This window comes from Carassius auratus, chromosome 37 (assembly GCF_003368295.1).
Source record: "Carassius auratus strain Wakin chromosome 37, ASM336829v1, whole genome shotgun sequence".
NCBI lineage: Eukaryota > Metazoa > Chordata > Actinopteri > Cypriniformes > Cyprinidae > Carassius > Carassius auratus.
Window position 1 is genome coordinate 7,389,805 of NC_039279.1, and position 19,946 is coordinate 7,409,750.

Consider the following 19,946-nt stretch of genomic DNA (forward strand, 5'->3'; position numbering starts at 1 on the left):
GATATAAGATTTTAATTTATCGTTTTGGCTTCATATGAAAATAAATTTTACAAAATTGCAAAAGGTCCTATACATTAGCCTACCCTGATCCACCCCACTTCAAAACGAATAGCATGCTAAAAACGTAAAATAAAAGATTGAGGCTATTATTAGACATTCATTCTGGTCCTTGGATACATTTATAATCGTTATGGATGATAGTTTTTATTCACTGGAAATAAACGGCTGTGTACGTTACATAGGCTGCTTACACCATGTAAAGATGTTCATGTCAGTCTACACTTTCATTTAGTTGATAACTATGTGTAAATGACATCACCAACTCTTTAAAGTCAACTATAAATGTCTGTGGGATTAAATGGGTTAATTTAAAAAAATGTTGTTGACTGATATTTTTGTGTGTGCTAAGGTCCCGCCCTCATTCTTAAAGCCTTAAGTCATCGTGTGTGTGTTTTTTATGAATGAAAGGATCCAGCCGCTGATGGTGGACTGATTCCGGGAAGAAGGCGTTTAACACGGGCCGTGCTGCGATACCGTATGTCAGTCGAAACACCGAGCCAGCGGTGAGAATTGTGGACTAATTCATATTCAGCTACGTGTGAAATCAGCAAAGAAGATACATCAATACCAGGCAAGATTTCTATTTTTTTCGATATTTGTTTACACCAAGGAAACGGAGGGGTGTTAGCAAACCTGCTGTAACGTAACGTAACGTACATGCACTACGTGTTTGTTTTAACGTAATATACATTTACTGATACTGTTATGGTTTAGATTTCTCTATTAAAATTATATAGTCATATCTTATACGTCTAATAGCATTAGTCTCAATGAGGACGAACAGCGTGTTTTTATCACGATGTTATGTGTAGCAACAAGCTAACGCGTAATAAGGAAATAACGTTAGCTGCTCAGATGCTGTCGATTCAGACAGTTTAAATATATATTTGTATTAACATAACTGTATGTGTTATGTTCAGAACTACTCCAAACGTGTAAACTTATGTTGTTTTCGATGAGAAACGACTAAGTTAGACAGCAAAATCTTGATTTGGACAAGTATCGTATGTAATAAACGGATTCTTGTGTTTGTTATAATTCTTTGTTATATATAATTACATATATGAAAGATTTGTATTAAATTGTCGCTTTGTAAGTTGACGCAATACTTATGGCGCATGTTAACCTCAAGACGTTTCAGGGAAAACTTGTGTTGTTGTTGTTGGTGGGTGGTGGTGTTGTTTACTAAATCGGAGTTTTATATTAACCGTGTATGTGTAGGTGGTAATATATGTTGTAATTGCGTAACTGGGACTTTTGTAAATGCTGTAAAACACGAAATGCGAAAGGAAAGGAAAGAGCTTCTGTGAAGTCAGGAATGGAGGACTTGTGCTGAATCACTGTGACTCTGTGGATTTATTTAAGGCAGCGGCTCGCGGATGATAGGCGCATTTAACACGCATGACGGGAAGCTCGTGGACAGCAGCGTACACTTCTGCATCTGGACCTTGACCACTCATGATTCAGTCAAGAACAAAAAACTGCTACTCTGTGGATACGAGAAGCCTAGATTTAGAAAGATGAAATAAGAAATAAGGACTGGAGGTTTATTGTCTTTAAATGGTCTTCAAGATTGAGTGTTCGCAAGCTGACCGCTCAAACCACATGATATATTTATAATCTTTTACTTCCTGTCTTTCTTCCTTATTCTGTTTTAAAACCCACCTTCCTTTACCAGCTATGACACAACACACCTGTTCATTGTGGTCAACCAATAGTTTTTAATGGTTGATGCAGGTATCTTAAAAATGTGTATTTTACATATTCAAGTTAAAAGTAAATCATTGGAAAGAAATGAATCCATTAAATTGAACAGATGTATAATTCATATAGAACTTGATTATGTAATCCTATTATAATATTTTTCAGAAATAAAGAAGTTGCTCAAAGTTGCCGATAAGGCTGAAAGCAAAGCATCTCTCATAGCAGATTGTTATTTCTGTGTGTCTAACATCATTCTCTGTAATTATATCAGGGTTCTATGCCTTCTGGTGGAAGATGAACAATTTAATTAAACACTTGAGTCTGTGATATTTGTATTATGTTTTATTAGAGCAAGGCACTCGAGGATTATGCAGCGCATGTGAATTTAGTCGTTCTGCTGTGTCAAACCTAACAATGGTTTTTAGCTTTGACTACATTCACAATATTGTGACTTTATTCCATGTACACATTTTCACTTAATCAATTTATTTGACATTTACAGGTGTCAGAGATACATAAATCCGGAGAATGACTTCAGACAGCAGAGCTAGTAAAGCCCTGAAGGTAAAGATCATTTAACTGAATACACTTTTGTGAATTTTGTCACACTGTATATATATATATATATATATATGTACAAAAATATACTGTAAAAATGCTAAGAGTAAAGCCTGTTCATTGATTAGTTACCTTACCATATATAATGAGCAACTGTGAATGGTGTACCATCATTTTATGTAATTTTACTGTAAAATACTGTATATTTGCTGGCAAAAACTATTAATTTTCACCACTGATCTGTAATAGAGAACATTATATTAATCAGTGATTGCCACATTAAGAGAAAAGAGGACATTCCAAGAAGTCACTTTGTGACATCAACATCACATGGTTATATTTAATTATTTTCTTTTTATTTTTGTTATCAGTAATGTACATCAGGGAGTTTTTTCTGTTATTTAGTAGGAGTTGTATTATTTTAAGTGTTGTGTGTTACTCTGATGGCATTTTGTCTGTTATTTTACAGAAATATTATTACAATTTTCTGGCAAAAATAGTTGCATTTTTCTTTTTTCTTTTTTTTTTTTACAGTAAATGTAACAAATTAACCAAGAATAGTTTTACAATGCAATTAATGTGCCGTTATTTCAGGTGAAGAGGGAATGCGGGGAGAACGTCCCAGTGCTGTCCGACAGTGAGCTCATGTCGCTGTCTGTGCGCGAGCTCAACATGCACTTACGGGGTTTGTCACGCGAGGAAGTGCAGAAGTTGAAGCAGAGGCGGCGCACGTTGAAAAACCGCGGCTACGCGGCGAGCTGTCGGGTAAAGCGCGTGTCCCAGCGTGAAGCCCTGGAGCAGCAGAAGAAGGAGCTGCAGCGGGAGGTGGAGCGGCTGGGGGCCGAGAACGCAGGCATGAGGCGGGAGCTGGAAGGGCTGGGTGCTCGTCTTGCGGCCCTGCAGCGCTTCGCCAGAGGTTTGGAGTCCGGAGGAGGTAGTCTGCTAGCCACCACACCCCGCCTGAACACAGCCTCCGTCATTACCATAGTGAAGTCACCGAAGCAGGTGCACACCCCCAGAGAGCAAGGAGCATCCTAGGGCACCACGCTCACATGGATGCACAGACAAACATAGGTACACAGTATGATCACACAGACAGACCATGTATACTCACATATACAGGAAGAAAAACAAGTACCAGTTGGGAATTACAGATTCACTTAAATATATAAACACACAGAGACTGTATATACAGTCTTGTAAATGTCCAAGAATAATCTCAGTACTGTTGTTGTGGCCTCGAATATCATGACAAGTGTATAAGTCTGCACAAAGCTATTGCTAATGATAGCTTTAACGCTATTTATGCCCATTACTGTGCTTTCCGGATGGTGATACGTGTTAAAAAAAAAATAATTGTCGTAACAACTCGTCTTCAACATTTCTGAAGCTGGTTAGTTTTGCTGGATTGTGTCCATGGTATTAATGAGTCGCGGGACTAGAGAACGTGCAGATCTATCGATACATGCCATTTATATATTTTAATGTTTGTATAAAAGACAAATGTTCAACAACAGACATAGAAGCTATTTTATTTGTGTTTCGAAATATGATGTTTGAAGGTAATTTGAGCTGTGATTGGTCTAAATATCTGATCGACTAGTTTGGGGTCATTGTTTGAATTAGTGTGTATTTTTTGTAATGTTTACTTGTTGTAATGAGTTAGCAGTTTAGTAATGGTAAGGTATACAGCCTTATTACCCGTAAATGATTCAGTACTTGTGAGGGTCATATTTGTACTAATATTAGAGCGACTTGTTTGTAGTGGTATTTTTGTATTTAAAACCAAGACCATATATAAATATTATTTGCTATTTATGATTAAAACGTATCCGAGTATTCTGGACCGCTGGAATATTAAAAAAATTCCATTAGAAGGAAAAGGGAGTGGAAGGGGAATCTGAGGAAGATGTGAAAATAGAGGACAAAGGGGAAGAGAGCAGCCAGAAGGAGAAGTGAGCACTTGCAGCTCACATGGGAGGGGGAAAAAGGAGGATAAGAAAGTGACAGAAGGAAAGTGAAAGACAAAAATAATGTCACATGTACATCACATTGACCCGTGGTCGTCAGGATGACTTGCTGACTACAAGCCTGGTTTACTCCAGTAAACGGGGTGACACTGTGTGAGCAGGTAATGGAAATCTCTGCGGATCATATCCCTGACACTTGTGATTCAGAACAATGTGCTGAACGTTTTGTAAGAGGGCAGAGCTAAAAAAAAGAAACCCAACAACAACAACAACTGATGTTTGTATTTATTATCTGTATTTTTCTATGGTAAATTCATTGTCTATTTTATATCATTTAATTGAAATAAATGTTGTATATATTGTATATACAAAAATGTGTATTCACTGAGTAAAAACGAATCTCACCAATGCTTACAGACAAAACTTTCTTTATTGTTTCCTAGGCCAGAGCATCAAGGGGGAAAAAAAAATAGAAGCAAAATCTTTGCCATAGTAATACATAATGCTCTGTTTAAAATAACATGATAGTACAAAGAATGTCTTTATGTTTTCGCAAAATATGTATATTTTAAATGTAACAGTGCTTCCTATGTTACTTTAAACCACTCTCTGAATATTAACATATAGAAATAGCTTGCCAAAATGTTCTAGGATAATTCAGACTTCTCCTAAATATACAAAACTGCTTAGTGCAAGTTACAATAACGTCTATATTATTATTAAAATAAATCCTCCCCCTTATAAAGAATAGACTGCAAAACACTAACATAATAACTAGAAGCGGGTACCTATACATACTCGTACTTGGTTCCAGCCGCATTGTTTATACTGGCCTCAATTGTAGCAATAAAAGTGTAGGACAGTTAATAAGCAACTCCAAAGATGCTATCAAATAAACGGCAAGCTTCAAGGTTGGTCTTCCAGGGCCTAGTGCTATCTGAGGAGGTAAAGCGCACATGCCGGATGCTTCTGAAGAAAGGGAGAGACTCTCAAAGGATCAATGATAACAGGCCTGTCCCATAAAGATAAAGGGTGTGCACTGAAATATGCCTCCCTCTAGTGGGACATCTAGAAACAATACCTACTAAAAAGACAGTTCACTCAAAACAGAAATTGTCATTTACTCACCCATTTGGTTGTTCAAACCTCTATGATTTACTTTCATTGCGAAACAAAGATATTTTGAAATGTGCCTTTGTGTTTCTTTATGAAAGATTCAACGCTGATTTGGACCCTAGCTGACTTTCATGGTATGAAAAGAAACAGTTTCTTTTTTGCGTGTTTCACAGAAGAAACTTAAGTTTTAGAATGACATGACAGGTGTATAAATAATGACAGAACTGTTAATTTTGGGTGAATGGTCTCTTCAAACTATACAAATTTCGCATTACCATCAAAAGTCTAGCATACACTAAGAAGCGTAGCCTAAATCCATCTTTTAAACTGCTCCGCGAACCTAGATTTCTGCAGTGGTCCAGGATGGTCACACTTTTCTGAAAGAACCAGACCACCTTAATCTGTAATCTTATCGTGAACCATCGACCTCTCCCCGTCCCTCGATTCATCCGTCAAAACAACAATGGTGTATTTGAACAGCTAGTATTCTCTCTAACGTCAGTGCGCTCTTTCATTCACTGCTGTACCCGCCCTTTAAATCTCTGGGGAAGCTATAAACACTTTTGAAAAGGAAGGAAAGGTGTACTGGAAACTGGAAATCAAAAACGGAAACATTCCCACCGAATGCGGGCCCCTCCAATACACTGCTCTTTATAAATATGCTGGGATGTCCAAACACCCCCTATATGAAACTACAAGCGTAAACAAAAATACATCATGTCAAATGCTGAAGTGTCAGAACATGTGGGTTTTCAAAATTTGGCTAAAAGTACAGATGAATGTATTTAACTCATTCAGAGTTATCAGATAAAAGCACATCAAGATTGCTCTTTAAAGACTGTTTCAACAACTAAGCAAGTATAAGCGGCTTAATTTCAGATTCTACTGCACTTGAATGCAACTACTTGCTTAAGATGGTCCTTTAATAACCTGTTCCTATGTTAAGGTAACCTCATCCTTACACTACCACAGCAGTAAACGGTTCCTTACGGAGTACCTCTGCTCAGGACGACAGGTGAGCGAGTTAAAACTCATCATCGGAGCTAAGCAGCAGGGTTTTCTCATTGTCCCGGGCGCTCATGCAGCTGTGATTGCGGGATATGGGCGGCGCGGTGACCCCCTGCTCCAGGGTGGACTGTTGGGTGTATTGTTGGTAGGCTGGCGAGAAATTGTGGATGGCATCCTGAACCATATCTCCAGGGTTCATGGTCTCCTTCAAGCTGCTGGAGATGCTCTTCATAGGGGCACAGTGGCCTTGAGAAGGACAAAGAAGTTAATTAGAGATGGATGGTGGCATTCAGAGAAAGAGAGGAAAAACACAAGATCAACTTCGCATTTTTTGGGTGTACTATCCCTTTAAGAGTTCTCTGTCCCTACACTATCAAACAGAAATGAGATGTGGTTAAGAATCAGGAACTGTAGCCTACCGTACTGTCCGTATGTAGGAACAGGGCCTTTAAAGTGCAGCATTAAAAGGAGAAATAAAGAGAAGATGGAAAGGGGCGGAAGGGGCGATGTGTTGCACGGGATGAGTAAATAAAATGAAGAGAATTTGAAAGCAAGATGTGCAAAGATAAATAAATCAAATGAATTAAAAGAACAGATAACAATGAATGGATTGAGGAATTAATTTACAGAAGAAAAGCAGAAGAAGAAGAAGAGAGAGTCAGCCATTGTCACGGTGACAAAATGTTAAGAGAGAATGACTGTTCTTGTAATTTCAATAAGCCAATCCTTGATTAGGGTAAAAAACTAAAAGCAAGGGGTCTGTGAGTTTTTTACTTTTGAAATACATACTTTTATTCAGCAAGGATTGATTAAATTAATCAAGTGACATTAAATCATTTATAATAAAAATAATAATAATAATATTCCAGAAAAAACTTTCTATTTATCCAAAGGTCTTGAAAAAATGAGTTCCACAAAAATCTTAAAGGGATACTCCACCCAAAATGTCGTTCCAAACCCGTAAAAGCTTTGTTCGTCTTTGGAACACAATTAAAGATATTTTAAATGCAAACCGGGAGGCTTGAGACTGTCCCATAGACTGTCACACTGTCAAGGTCCAGAAAAGTAACATTATGAAGTGACGACAATGCGTTTTACGCGAATAAAACAAAAAAAGCAGTTTTTTTTGCGTACAAAAGTATTGTCATCACTTCATAATGTTACGGTTGAACCACTGATGGCAGGAGGACTATTCTGATAATGTCTTTCATACTTTTCTTGACCTTGACAGTTTGACTTACTTGACAGTCTATGGGACAGTCACAAGCGTCCAGGATTTTCATTTTGGGGTGGAGTATCCCTTTAAGCAGCAAAACTGTTTTCAACAAATGATCATGTGACACTAAAGACTGGAGTAATGGCTGCTGAATATTCATTTTTGCCACCATAGGAATAAATTGCATTTTAAAATATTTAAAAAAAAATAAGTTTTTTTAATGTAATAATATTTTATAATAATACTGTTTTGACTATTATTACTCTTTACACAAATGTTTATCAAATAAATGCAGCCTTCTTTCAAAAACTTTTAAAAAATCTTACAGACCCCAAACTTTTTAACTGTAGTGTAAACTACGTTTTTAACATTGTTATTAATATATAGGAGGAACAAAACATATGCCATTTGTTCATGAACAAAGAAACAAAGGTCTAAAGCTCACCAAGGGAATCCAGTCTTTTGTCCATGTAGACCTTGTAGGTAAACGCATGTCGCAGGGCCAAGGCGGCAAAGAACATCTCGATGCAAATGATGAAGTTCTGGTATCCAGCTGCAACGGTTCCCTCACCGACAGAAACCTCAGGAGAGCTGATCTGAGGAATCGCACCACATTTCTCCAAGATGGCCAGCAGCATGCCTGAAAGACCAGCAAGATCGGTTTACCAAGAGCTTTAAATAGTTAAAAAGTCAACATGAAACTGCATTCACTTCACACAATGCGTTTCACAGAATATTCAACAAGAAAAAAGTAGGGCTTGGTTTTATCCATGAAGAACTGACATCACACATACAGAAGCCAGACACAATAATTGTGCAACATAACACCTATTGACATCAACTGAAGAAGAAAAGTTATTTAAGGGGTGGAGCAGGTTTTGATGAAAATATTATAAAGATTTTTTTGGTTTTTAGAATAATGTAGACTGATGAAATTGTGTACAGTAAAACAAAGACCATGTTTTAATCTAAATGGGGTCTATTTCGATTTCATGTTGACTTTAATATTTTTTTGCAGTAGAGCTTACCTTGCCAGAAGGAGAGGAAGATGACCGATTTGACCATGAAGAACTTGAGCATTGGCCTGTAGGGGCTGAGGAGGTCTCGGGTGGCGAAGTAGAACAGGAAAAGAGCGTAGAGAGACAGGCTGACTGAAATGTTGTAGACGATGGTCACGTACAGATAACCACTAGCGACGCTGTGGGATCAGAAACGGAATTCTAAAATCAACAATTCAGTTGTGAAATGTTAAATCTGGAGTGTTAGGATAAACACAGCCACAGATCAGACATCACATGAGAAGCACATACTTGAAATCCCCATCACGGTATTTCCCAAAGGCCTGCAGGATGACCGTAATCATGGCCATCAGGGGTTTCACGACACAGAACTGTAAAGTGGCCTGTGAAATGAATAAAACCAATTACTCAAAAAATATCTGAAAACAAAAAGATAAATAGGAACAAGGATTCCTCAGCGTGATCGAAAAGCAAACCTGTTTGCAAAATCGCAGGAAGCCAATGGAGTAGGTCTTGCCCCAAAGACAACATGTTCCATATACACAGCTGGACCTGCAGCAGAACAAAAACAAGATCGCTTTCACCTAAATATGGGAAGCTGTTCCTTAACTTAAGGTGTGTTTAAACTTTACACTTCTCTTCGTTCTTTCGGATCGAACCAAAAAGAAAAGGACACATTTAGTCCTGGTTTGCTTAGCGTTCAATGTCATTTTTAACACAGACCTAAAGATGAATAAAGAAGAAGCACAAGGATACGGTCATGTTTTATGTGCTGGGCTAAATGCACTTGTTTCATGTGTGTACACACACAGTTTCTTAAATAAAGTAAAGGAGTCAAAACAGTGGCAGGAGGTCTCAGGGGCCATTTATAGACAATGTTTCAGCCAAAAACGGGAAGCTTTTTATGCGTTTTGGCTGTTAGTATAGTATTTGTGAAAACAGGTTTCAAAGTGCAAGTTTTTGAAAACACCATTGTTACTGTTTCCATGTAAACACCCAAAACGGGAATCTTTGAAAACGGTGACGTCATGCGCATACACAGTACGTGTTTTGCATGTAGACAGAATGTGTTGATTTAAAGGCAAGTGCCAACAAACATACACAACAATGGCGGAGTACATGTTACTGTTGTTGCTGTTTAAGAGTTTGCTAATGCTTCTTCAGCAAAGTGTGGATTTACTTCACCTACATTACAACCAACAGCGGAGACAGATCATATACACACGGCAACAAGGTGACAGCGCCAACTACTGACATGGCATACGTAATAGAGCATTTTTGGACGTTTTTGCGGATATGTGTAAAAGCGAATTGTTTTGAAGTCTCAGTGTTGGTGCACCAAAGTTTAAATGGCAGCATTCACACTTATTAAAATGAACCACACTAACAGAGCAATCGCAGTTCATTTCATCGAACGAAACATGCAAAGTATAAACACACCCTTAACAAATACATCTGCAGTCTCATCAAACATCAATAAGAGCATTGATTTGAGGAATGCATTGAAAAATTCTCACACAAAAGAATAACTGGAATACGACACTCACTCAATAGGTTTTCCTCTGATCTCAGCCATGATAGCGCTCTCTCCTCCAAGGTATTCATAACACAAGCTCAAGAAGTTATAGATCACAAACGCTGCAAAAAAGATGGATTGAATTAGTACTGAAATGATAGCTTTATTTTACATATGAATGATACAAAAACTTTAAAGTCTGGTGATATCTTTTGAGTCTTTTTAAAAAACACATTCGGTAGTATACCTCAATAATTTAATCTCATACTGTGGCACTTGGCAATAATGCACGGCAGACTTTGGTGAAACACTGATGATGGGATTTAGTCAGCAAACACCAAAAAAAGACTTTTGCTAAACAATACAGTTGTGCACGGCAAAAATTCCCTTGTGATGGTCTGGCCATGCCACAAAAAAAAAAATTGCAATACCAGAAGCCTTCATCCTTTGAGTACACCATATGCTTTTCTACGCCAGAGATTATAGGACGCCCACTAAAATTACATAGATTTCCAGCAGTCTTGTCATTTTTACCAGTCATTTTCTCCGTAAGGATTTCAGAAACTTCTTCAATTAAGAATTCTAAGGCATGAAACGAACCAACCAGAACCAAGACGAATCACACCATTACAAATTTATGAAAAAGATGTTTCTCATGCTTATTTATTAGAAATACAGTAAAAACAGTAATATGGTAAAATCATTACAATATTATTACAAAATATATTTGATTATGGTGTACATTTATTTTAAATAGATATATATTACATTATATTCCACCATTATAAATGTATTTTTCTATCAATTGTGATAAATTTAACACATCCTATCTGAATAAAATATATTTATAAAAAAAAAAAATAATAATAATAATAATAATAATAACCTAACCAGCTACTATTAGCATTTTTTTTATGTAAATATATTTTTTTTCATTATCAAGTGTGGATCAAATTCCCAAAAGTACTGTTTTGAAATGTTCCCATGTTATAATTAACAATTTTTATCTACTGTAGAAAATGAACAGGATCTTTGCTTCCAGAAAGTGTTGCACTCTATAAAATCAGCATCCCCAGTGGGTGTTCATTTGTCCCCTTCCCTTGCTCTGTGGAGCAGTGTATGTGTGGCAGTGGAGGTTGGAGCTCAGCTCTATATTTAGCACGTGCTCCCAGCAGCCACAGCTGTGGAGTCCAGAGACAGACAGCAGAGCAGCTGAAGGTCTAGTTAGTGTGAATGACCCTAGTTAAGGTTTTACAATACAAAAATAAGAAATTTGCCATTGGCAGCTACCCAAAATAACATTCAGCTTTAAAAAGTTTGTTTTTTAATATACTACATTTCAGTTAATGTTTAAGTAATGAAAAAGACTTTAGTTTTAGTTCAATATTAACCCTGCACTGTACTAGTCTGGTATCAAAGAGCACCTGGTTTATTGGTTTATCCATGTGCATCCGTTCCACTGATGTGCGATAAACACGGTTACTATGCAACGATTGCTTCTAGAAATCCCAGCTGACTACAGATCCAGAGAGCAGCTCTAGCAGGAGACGGCTATTAAACAGTTCCATATGTGAAAAGAAAGCCTACCCTCATAGCAATCCCTGACTGTGTCGAAGTACACATAGTACTGGTCATTGGTAAAGAAGAGAAGGCTGAGCCAGGAGTCGAAGGCGTAGATGGGTACGATGAAAAGGATGCGCACTATGTGCCTCTGCTCCTTGGGAGATCTGTAGTAACGCAAATGCATGTAGATCTGCAAAAAACAACAAAGATAAACAGTTTGAAATACACTGATTGCGTTTTGATTCACAGGCCCAGCTGGTTCAGGGGTTGTTGTTTACCTGGTGGCAGGTGAGTAGAAGTGCCGTCCACACGAAGAAGCCTGACACTGCCTGGGCCGTAGTTGTCATGAGGAAAATGGGCTGCTCTGGAGTGAGCAGAGGAGCTTCTGGGAGCCAGGAGATGTTGGGCCCAGTAGGGGCTAGCGTGGCTAGTGAACCAGGAGCCATCCCGACAACTTCCTCCCCAAAATGAACAGACAATGGCACGTCACGTCTCAAAAGCTGTGGCGATAGAGATTGGGATGTTAAAATCAGTGGGAAGCAAAGGGGGTTTAAAGTAGAAATGTGATGCCATGAAAATGAACCAGAGGAAAGGAAAGATGAGTGTAAAACAGTGTGATGTTACCACTAATCATTTCACAGTAAGACGGGGATAATGTGGGCAAGCAAAGAAATTAAACTACATTCATTCAGAGATTAAAGTCGCAATGAAACGGAAGAAGAAACTGATATTTTCTTGATATTGTGATGCACATCAGAGTAAAAAGGGTAGTTGTAAAAAATAATATGGTGGGGACTTGGTTTTAACCATCGTTTGTGGATTGGATGGAGGCAAATCTGAATGCGAATTTAAGGTTAATTGTAAGAAAGGGTAAGGAATTAAGCAGACTAAACAATTGTAGAAGTCCGGCAAACATCACCAGAGAGAAGTCTATGGTTTCATTGGAAGAATGAGTTTAATTAAAAATTACGAGGTCAACTATTTCCATGAAACATATGCATGGACGAATTCACCATAAGATCAATAATATGTATTTACAAAAATCACTTCATGCAAATTTCATCACAATCGATTGCAGAATATTAATTTCTCAAATATTAAGACGTGGCAGTTTTCAGAAAAGAAAAGGGTCACATTGTAAATAAGCACTAACTGCAACTAAAACTTTAAAAAGGGTCAAGATAAAATTAGGTTCACAGAAATTGTGGATTTAATTTTTCTATTTACAAAGTATGAAGAACGGGAAAAGATGTTGATGCAGCATCTTAGTGTGTATCTCTCGTCTTATTAAAAGTGGCCATCTTCACAGTTTACACCAACTTAAAGCTTACGTCGTGTTTTTTTTTAACCAGGTACTTTAATGTTTGGTCATATTTACTCTCTCTAATGTTGTTGAAACCTATACGACGTTCTTTACTTATTTGTGTGTTCTCTGGAACACATTAGTAGATATTGTGACATTCTGAGTCATTAATATTCTTTGTATTGAAGAAAATACACAATGGTCAACTCTGGCGAGGAAACGGAGTCATACAGGTCTGAATCACAGTTTTAATTGTTGAGTGAACAGTAAATCATATATTGAATGCATTCAGCGTTCAATTTTCGTGTTATCCGTTTACCTTATTTGGAAAAGCATTATCAATTTAGTTGGGTCAAATAACGTTAGTCGAAGTTCTCCCTAAAATAAGTAAGGACACAAAATATCTACAGAATAGATAAACGAGCAACTTACCAATAACATAAACGTAGGTTTAAAACCATTCGCCGTGCACAAAGAAAAACAATCGACAAGCAATTCGGCCTTAATACTTCAAAGCCATCGCTGCTGCCCGTCATCCATGTTTATATCCCAGCGCCGCTGATCTCTGCAGGAAAAAATCTGCGCTCCGTGCTTTTATATTTGTTCCCATGTAGTATTTCACCACGTCTTTGGAGCGCTTCAGTCTATTCACGACTCGTCTAGAGGACCTTATGTACAGTCATAGGTGGATTGTCGTTGAAAGGCAGTTCCTTCTTCCCAACTCCCCTTGCTGTTGAATATTATCTCTCGCGGATTATTAGTTTAACGGGGATAAAAGTGGAAAGCGGCTGTGAAGTCAGCTACAACAACACACGGCTTTTATTTCTAAAATGGGCTGTTGCTTTATATACTTCAAAATAAAAGCCATTACTCCAGTGACGCAATTTACAGTAAATAATGAATATTTAAGAATTATGTAATATGGAACGTCGTTTGATAGAATCATACAGATAAATAAAAATAAATAGTTAGTTTCGTTTAATAAATAGTATTTACTCTTTTAATCCAAACGTATTCCCAACTAAATTAGCTCATTTACATTATTCATAAAAATGAACGTTTTCTATGTCAAAATGTCTGAGTTTTTCTTTTACTTTTTTTCATTTAATACAATAACACTTTGAAATGTAGTTTTATGTGAAACAATTCACTTACAAAATGTGTCAGTTTCCCCACTTTTCACGTTTACGTACATGTAAAGTGATACACAAAACTTTTTTCCCCTCAGTGTTTACGTGTTCTTGATTTATAAAACAGCCAACGCAATTTCAATAATCTATTAATAATCCTTTCAAAGAAGTAAACTGGAATTCAACACCTTTAGTCGTGAGTTATTACACCAGTTGTGTAAAAAAGCTTAGTGTTCAAAATAGCTATATATGTTCACAAGGTTAAGCCAGCTGAAACAATTACACTGTTGATATGTGTGTTAATTTATAAATGAGGTTGGCATGGTTAATGTAAATGCAGGGATCATATCAAATTACACATTGTTCAGCTGTGAAATTGTAAGAGTGGAATTCAGGCCTTTAATAACGCTCAAATTGATCTTTAGGTTAATTCACCACAGCCCATATTCATATCATCATCTCCAACAATTCAAATGTCATCTGTTCAGTGTGCAATCTTGAAATATTCATTCAGTGTTGTCTACAGCCCAAACACCGGTTTGACTGGAAACAACATTCTTGGAAATTCTTACCTTTAGCGTAATTAATACAACCTGGAAAAGATGGTTCCACGAACCCTCATACATCAGTAAGGTGTCAACATACAACACTTTTTGTGCAAGGGATACATTTATTACACTCTATCAATATTACATTTTTACTTTACAGTCCAACAAGCAAGTCCATCTTTTTCTCAGCATTTCAGACAAAACAGAGAACAACCAGAACCTTCTTCAGGCCACAGGTAACAATTCTCTTTTCCACTTCCACTGTTTGAGCCTTGAGGCTTGTGATCTTCGATGTCTCATTCCAACGGCAATAACCTGCAGTGCGTGAAGATGGGGGGGCACTTTGTCCTTTACAAAAATGTGGTTCCTTTCTTTCTGCTTCTTGCCTCTCTCACACTCCCGTTTTACATAGAAAGATGAATATAAATGCTTTAGGGGAGTTGTCTGTTGTATTCCTGCAAAATGAAGCAAATGTAAACGATTTAGTTACAAGTTAATTATATTAGAGTGTTGGGAAAAATGTACTTTTCAAATACTGAGACCTATTTATTATGCAGTAATAGTAGCGGAGTCAAATAAACAGGTTCAAGATGAAGAAAAATCTAACATATACTATCATTGGAAATTGGGAGATTTGTAGATGTTTTTGAAAGAAGCCCATTTTTTTTAATCACAAATAGAGTTATATAGTGAAATATTAATAAATGTAATTTATTCCTGGGAAAGCTTAATTTTCAGCAACTATTACTCTAGTCTTCAGTGTCATATGATCCTTCAGAAATTATTCTATTTACTGTCTTGGTGTGCAAAAAAAAAAAAAATCATATTATTATCAATGTTGAAGACAGCTGTGCTTCTAAATATTTTGTGGAAACCGTGATACTTAAAAAAATATATATATATATTTGAATAGTAAGTTCAAAAGAACAGAATCTGAAATCAAACTTCTGTAACATTATATACTGTATGTCTTTACTGTCACTTTTGATCAAAATGCATCGTTAATTAATATTTAATCATGAATTATTAAGTCATAAATATCAAAGCTTTTAGGGGGTTGTATCGTATCACATTTTACAACTTGAATGAATCGTCCCTAACCCTATTCTTACCATCATAAAATGCCACATTGATAGACATATTGAACTTGACAAACAATGCAGGGGTCATCTCTCTGATGTCATTTCCTGTTTTATGTTTTTTATATTTATATAATTAAATTATAACTGCTTTACTGATATTTTAAAGAAATAATAAGAGATTGTGCCATAAAAAACATAATGCTTTTTTTCTTTATTATGATATCAGGACAGTTATATCTCCCTGACATAACATAATGCTCAGAAATATCCAGATTAATTTTACAATTCAGAAATTTAAAACATGCACATCACAGAAGAGGTGTATTGTATATGTTAGAAGTCATTATGAGTATGATCTGCATTTCAATGCATTTGTGGATAAACGAAAAGATCCACACAAAAAAAATCACTAACCTCCTAAAAACAGTAAATGACAGAGAGCTTGCAGAGCTCATTTCCCCATGTGTTCGAATGGAACGCTGACCTGTGTGAAAGGGACAAAGAAAGGTCAGAACAAAAGCAAATATCAGGGAACGAAGCAAAGAACCAGTATGTGAATGGAAACCTGTGGAGGAGTGATGCGGATCTGATCGTGACGGAGAGGGAGGTCAGGGGAGGCATTGGCAGGAGCACCGCGGTGCAGCCGTAAACACACTCTTCTTTCCCGCTCAGCTCCTCGGCCTGCTCTTGGAGATGCGTTTCCTTGAAAAAGACAAATTGACAGGTAAGTTGTAAGTGCTGATTTCAATAACCGACAGCACAGAAGGTCAGGAGAATGCGGTTTCAGAAGAAAGAGACACCACATACTTCATAAATAACCTGCTCATAAATAGAACAGACATCAATAACACCTCCGGTCCCAGTCATCCTCAGACTCACCAGACTGTGGCACACGGGAGGCAGGTGTTGAGCTGGCGGGGTCCGGGCCATTGCGCACCCTGTTAGGGGCCGGGAGGTTGGGGCCAGAAGGCAAAGCACGAGCTGCAGAACCCGGCGGTGCACCTCCGGTCCTCTCATCCCTCTCCTCCCCCTCTCCCCTCTGCTCTTTCTCTTTATCTTTATCCTCTGCGGTCCTGCTGGAGCCCTGACACAGTCAGAAAAACCCACAAAGTGAGCAATTTAATTATACTATATATGCATTTTATATATATATATATATATATATATATATATATATATATATATATATATAGTATAATGCACATTTGAACTGTACTGCAATAAATAATGCAAAATGTTTTTTAAAAACATACAAATTTCAGCATGTTCCAGTCAAACACATAGTCGTATGAAAATCCCTGTCTGTGGAAAAGATTCCTGAACAGCTGTCTCAAGTAGGAGTAGTCAGGTTTGTCATCAAACCGGAGAGAGCGGCAGATGTTCATGTAGGTTGAAAATTCGGCTGGAGATAATGTGTGGAAAAAAAAAAACAATTTAAATGAGAAATTTTATTTCAAATGATTTTCGAGCTGTTCGAATCACATCAACTCACATGGATAGCCCTTGCAAAGAACCTCAATGGGCGTTGACATCTTTTTCTCACTGATTCGCTCGTACTTTTGTCTTTTAGTGGCTGCTTTAAGGCCTTGCCAAGGCAGAGAACCCAAGTTAAAATACATAAGAACATAGCCAAGCGACTCAAGATCATCCCGTCGAGATTGCTCTGTGGAAACAGAAGGGACATTTAGAATAACCCAAAATAAAGAGTCCATTTTTACCAACAGGATGCATTTCAGTGGCCCTCTGGTGCCCTTACCAATGCCCAAATGAGTGTTAATGGAGGCATAGCGGGCAGTGCCAGTCAAGTTCTTATTCTCACGATACGGGATGTGCTGATGTGTGCGGGCGTCACGATACTTCTTGGCCAAGCCAAAATCTATGATATAGACCAGGTTTCCCTTCTTGCCAAGCCCCATCAGAAAATTATCAGGTTTAATGTCTCTGTGAATGAAGTTCTTGGAATGGATGTACTCGATTCGGCTAATCTGGAAAGAATAAACATAAAACCAATTTAAAAGAATTGTCTCAAATGTATAAAATTTTTATCTATTTTCATTTATTTCATTTTAACTGGATTAAAATTATGTTTTAGCACTACATATTTACAATCTGATTTATTGAGGAGGTTTTATATTGCTTTTCTTATGAATATTCTGCAGCCAGGCTATTCAAATGATAATAAATAACTATATAACTTAATATAAACCTATATACATTTTATATAGTCTTTTTATATAGTAAAAACTTGCATTTATTACCCTAAGGCATTAAAGATAGTAGCAAGGCATTACTATACAATTGCTATGATATATTTTGAGTTTTGAGCATGTCGCTATGTGGTTGTTTACAAGTTTTTATGATGTTCTGATCCCTAGATAAGTCCCTCTTTCAATATAAATGTATAGAATATTTGCCCATTTTCTCCCCTAAGTATTATCACTTACAAATGTAATACAAGACTCCCCTCAGTAAGACACAAAGGGTCGTGTCTGTAGCAAAAAATTATTCATCCTAAGTATGAGCGATAATATTACTTTTTTCTTTAAGATTCTGTTTATATACATTCAATGCAATTACCATCTGGTCTGCCAGCAGCAGGACTGTTTTAAGTGTGAATTTCCTTGAGCAGAAGTTGAACAGGTCTTCCAAGCTTGGACCCAGGAGTTCCATCACCATGACATTATAGTCCCCTTCAGCACCACACCATTTGATTGAGGGAATACCCACTAATGTTGAAAGAAGATTGAAGAGACATGTCTAGAAACCCATTCGCACCATCAAAAAGAAAACGAAAGGAAATCAGTTCTCACCTCCACCTTGCATCATCTTATAGAACTTGCTCTCAATATGTAACTGTGGATGTTTAGTCTTCACACTCTCCAGTTTAATGGCTACCTCCTCTCCTGATGTGATGTTTGCACCTGCAAGTTTTTTAAACAACATCAGGACACAACACTTCCATGCAATCTACATCAGTAGCCAATTTGTCTAAATAATATACTTTTTACCCAAGTAAATATCACCAAAGGAGCCACTACCAATCTTTCGGCCAAGACGGTATTTACTCCCAACACGTAACTCCATGATTCCTTCCCTAAAAGCAGCCTTAGAGTCCTACAAAAATATTAACATGATTTAGATCATATGCATTAGTCTCAAACAGTTACAGGTCTGCATTTCAGCACACAGCAGAAGTGACTAGGATGCGCACTGATATACATAGCTCAGATATAATTCACATTTCAGATATAAAAATAAGAACAAAAAATTGGACATGCAGTCAGCACTGGCAGTCATGCATACATCATCTGACATCTGAGTCATGTGATGTGATCCGAACACAGTTGCTGTTCAATTCCTACGAACTTGCAACGAACAGGTTAATATTTCATCTTATGCACCATCGCGATTATCAATGTGCAAGATTTAAGCTTTAGAATTAGGAATCTAGTCAAAATGACCCATTGTCGTGAGTGTTTTGTGGCGTATCAAACAAGAGGTAAGTTATGTCTTCAGCGGTTTTCAGACAATTTTGTAGCAGCCGCACCCAAGACCATGTTGATCCCGAGATTTCACGAACTGTTCGTGGTGTTGACATTTACATTTATTCAGGACAGCTGAAAGAACCCTAAAGACTCGTGTCCTGATATGACCTTAAAGCATGAACATCTTTCTTACCTAACGTGAGGATGGTGGTAAAGTGAGGCTGGTCGACAGGCTTGCGCTCGTGAGACAGGACCCTGGACAGCGAAGAGTGCAAGCGTAATTGTAAACGTCTCATCACAAATGTAATTCTAACCACTGCTTTCCTCCTCTGATTTTTAAATCCTTGATTTCATATCTCAGCGCACGGATTGACCTACTTGCATTAGCGGGCTAGCGAGAAGTAGCCTCCCTTGTTTGTATCCCAGCGCACTTCTCACAGAAATGATGTCATTCACAAACTAGCGAAAGGACCCGGATCACTTCAAGGGGCCGCGCGCATGACGTGCGCACGCAGCCTCTCTTCCATCCGCACACTGATGCTAAACACAGCACGCAAGCGACAAACCACAACGCTTCCGTTTAATCAACGAAACAGTCTTATACAAATCTTATATATTTCTAAAAATATATATATATTTAAAAATATACAATTATTGTTGTTTAAGAA

General features: G+C 37.4%; 3 protein-coding genes across 6 annotated transcripts; 1 reads left to right on the forward strand and 2 right to left on the reverse strand.

The window, feature by feature from the left end:
- The first annotated feature begins 447 nt into the window (after window positions 1-447).
- Window positions 448-4,656, forward strand: LOC113056035 (transcription factor MafF-like). The gene is made up of 3 exons (XM_026222488.1): window positions 448-631; window positions 2,267-2,328; window positions 2,917-4,656. The coding sequence occupies exons 2-3, from the start codon at window positions 2,293-2,295 to the stop codon at window positions 3,358-3,360; spliced, it is 480 nt and encodes a 159-aa protein (XP_026078273.1). The 5' UTR covers window positions 448-631; window positions 2,267-2,292; the 3' UTR covers window positions 3,361-4,656.
- Window positions 4,657-4,707: 51 nt separating this feature from the next.
- Window positions 4,708-13,849, reverse strand: LOC113056033 (transmembrane protein 184B-like). Of its 4 annotated transcripts, none has more exons than XM_026222487.1 (10): window positions 13,466-13,849; window positions 12,009-12,184; window positions 11,755-11,920; window positions 10,199-10,289; window positions 9,128-9,203; window positions 8,943-9,034; window positions 8,661-8,830; window positions 8,078-8,272; window positions 6,836-6,862; window positions 4,708-6,662 (listed from the first exon to the last, which is right to left on the reverse strand). In XM_026222487.1, the coding sequence occupies exons 2-10, from the start codon at window positions 12,174-12,176 to the stop codon at window positions 6,433-6,435; spliced, it is 1,215 nt and encodes a 404-aa protein (XP_026078272.1). In that variant the 5' UTR covers window positions 12,177-12,184; window positions 13,466-13,849; the 3' UTR covers window positions 4,708-6,432. The 4 variants fall into 4 exon arrangements, with proteins under 4 accessions (XP_026078272.1, XP_026078271.1, XP_026078269.1 ...); XM_026222486.1 differs by having other exon boundaries at window positions 12,009-12,222; XM_026222484.1 differs by having other exon boundaries at window positions 12,009-12,230.
- Window positions 13,850-14,813: 964 nt separating this feature from the next.
- Window positions 14,814-19,767, reverse strand: LOC113056037 (casein kinase I-like). The gene is made up of 12 exons (XM_026222490.1): window positions 19,657-19,767; window positions 19,472-19,533; window positions 18,802-18,907; window positions 18,604-18,714; window positions 18,371-18,519; window positions 17,550-17,778; window positions 17,286-17,456; window positions 17,047-17,195; window positions 16,673-16,877; window positions 16,359-16,495; window positions 16,208-16,277; window positions 14,814-15,166 (listed from the first exon to the last, which is right to left on the reverse strand). The coding sequence occupies exons 3-11, from the start codon at window positions 18,875-18,877 to the stop codon at window positions 16,245-16,247; spliced, it is 1,260 nt and encodes a 419-aa protein (XP_026078275.1). The 5' UTR covers window positions 18,878-18,907; window positions 19,472-19,533; window positions 19,657-19,767; the 3' UTR covers window positions 14,814-15,166; window positions 16,208-16,244.
- Between the last annotated feature and the right edge of the window lie 179 nt (window positions 19,768-19,946).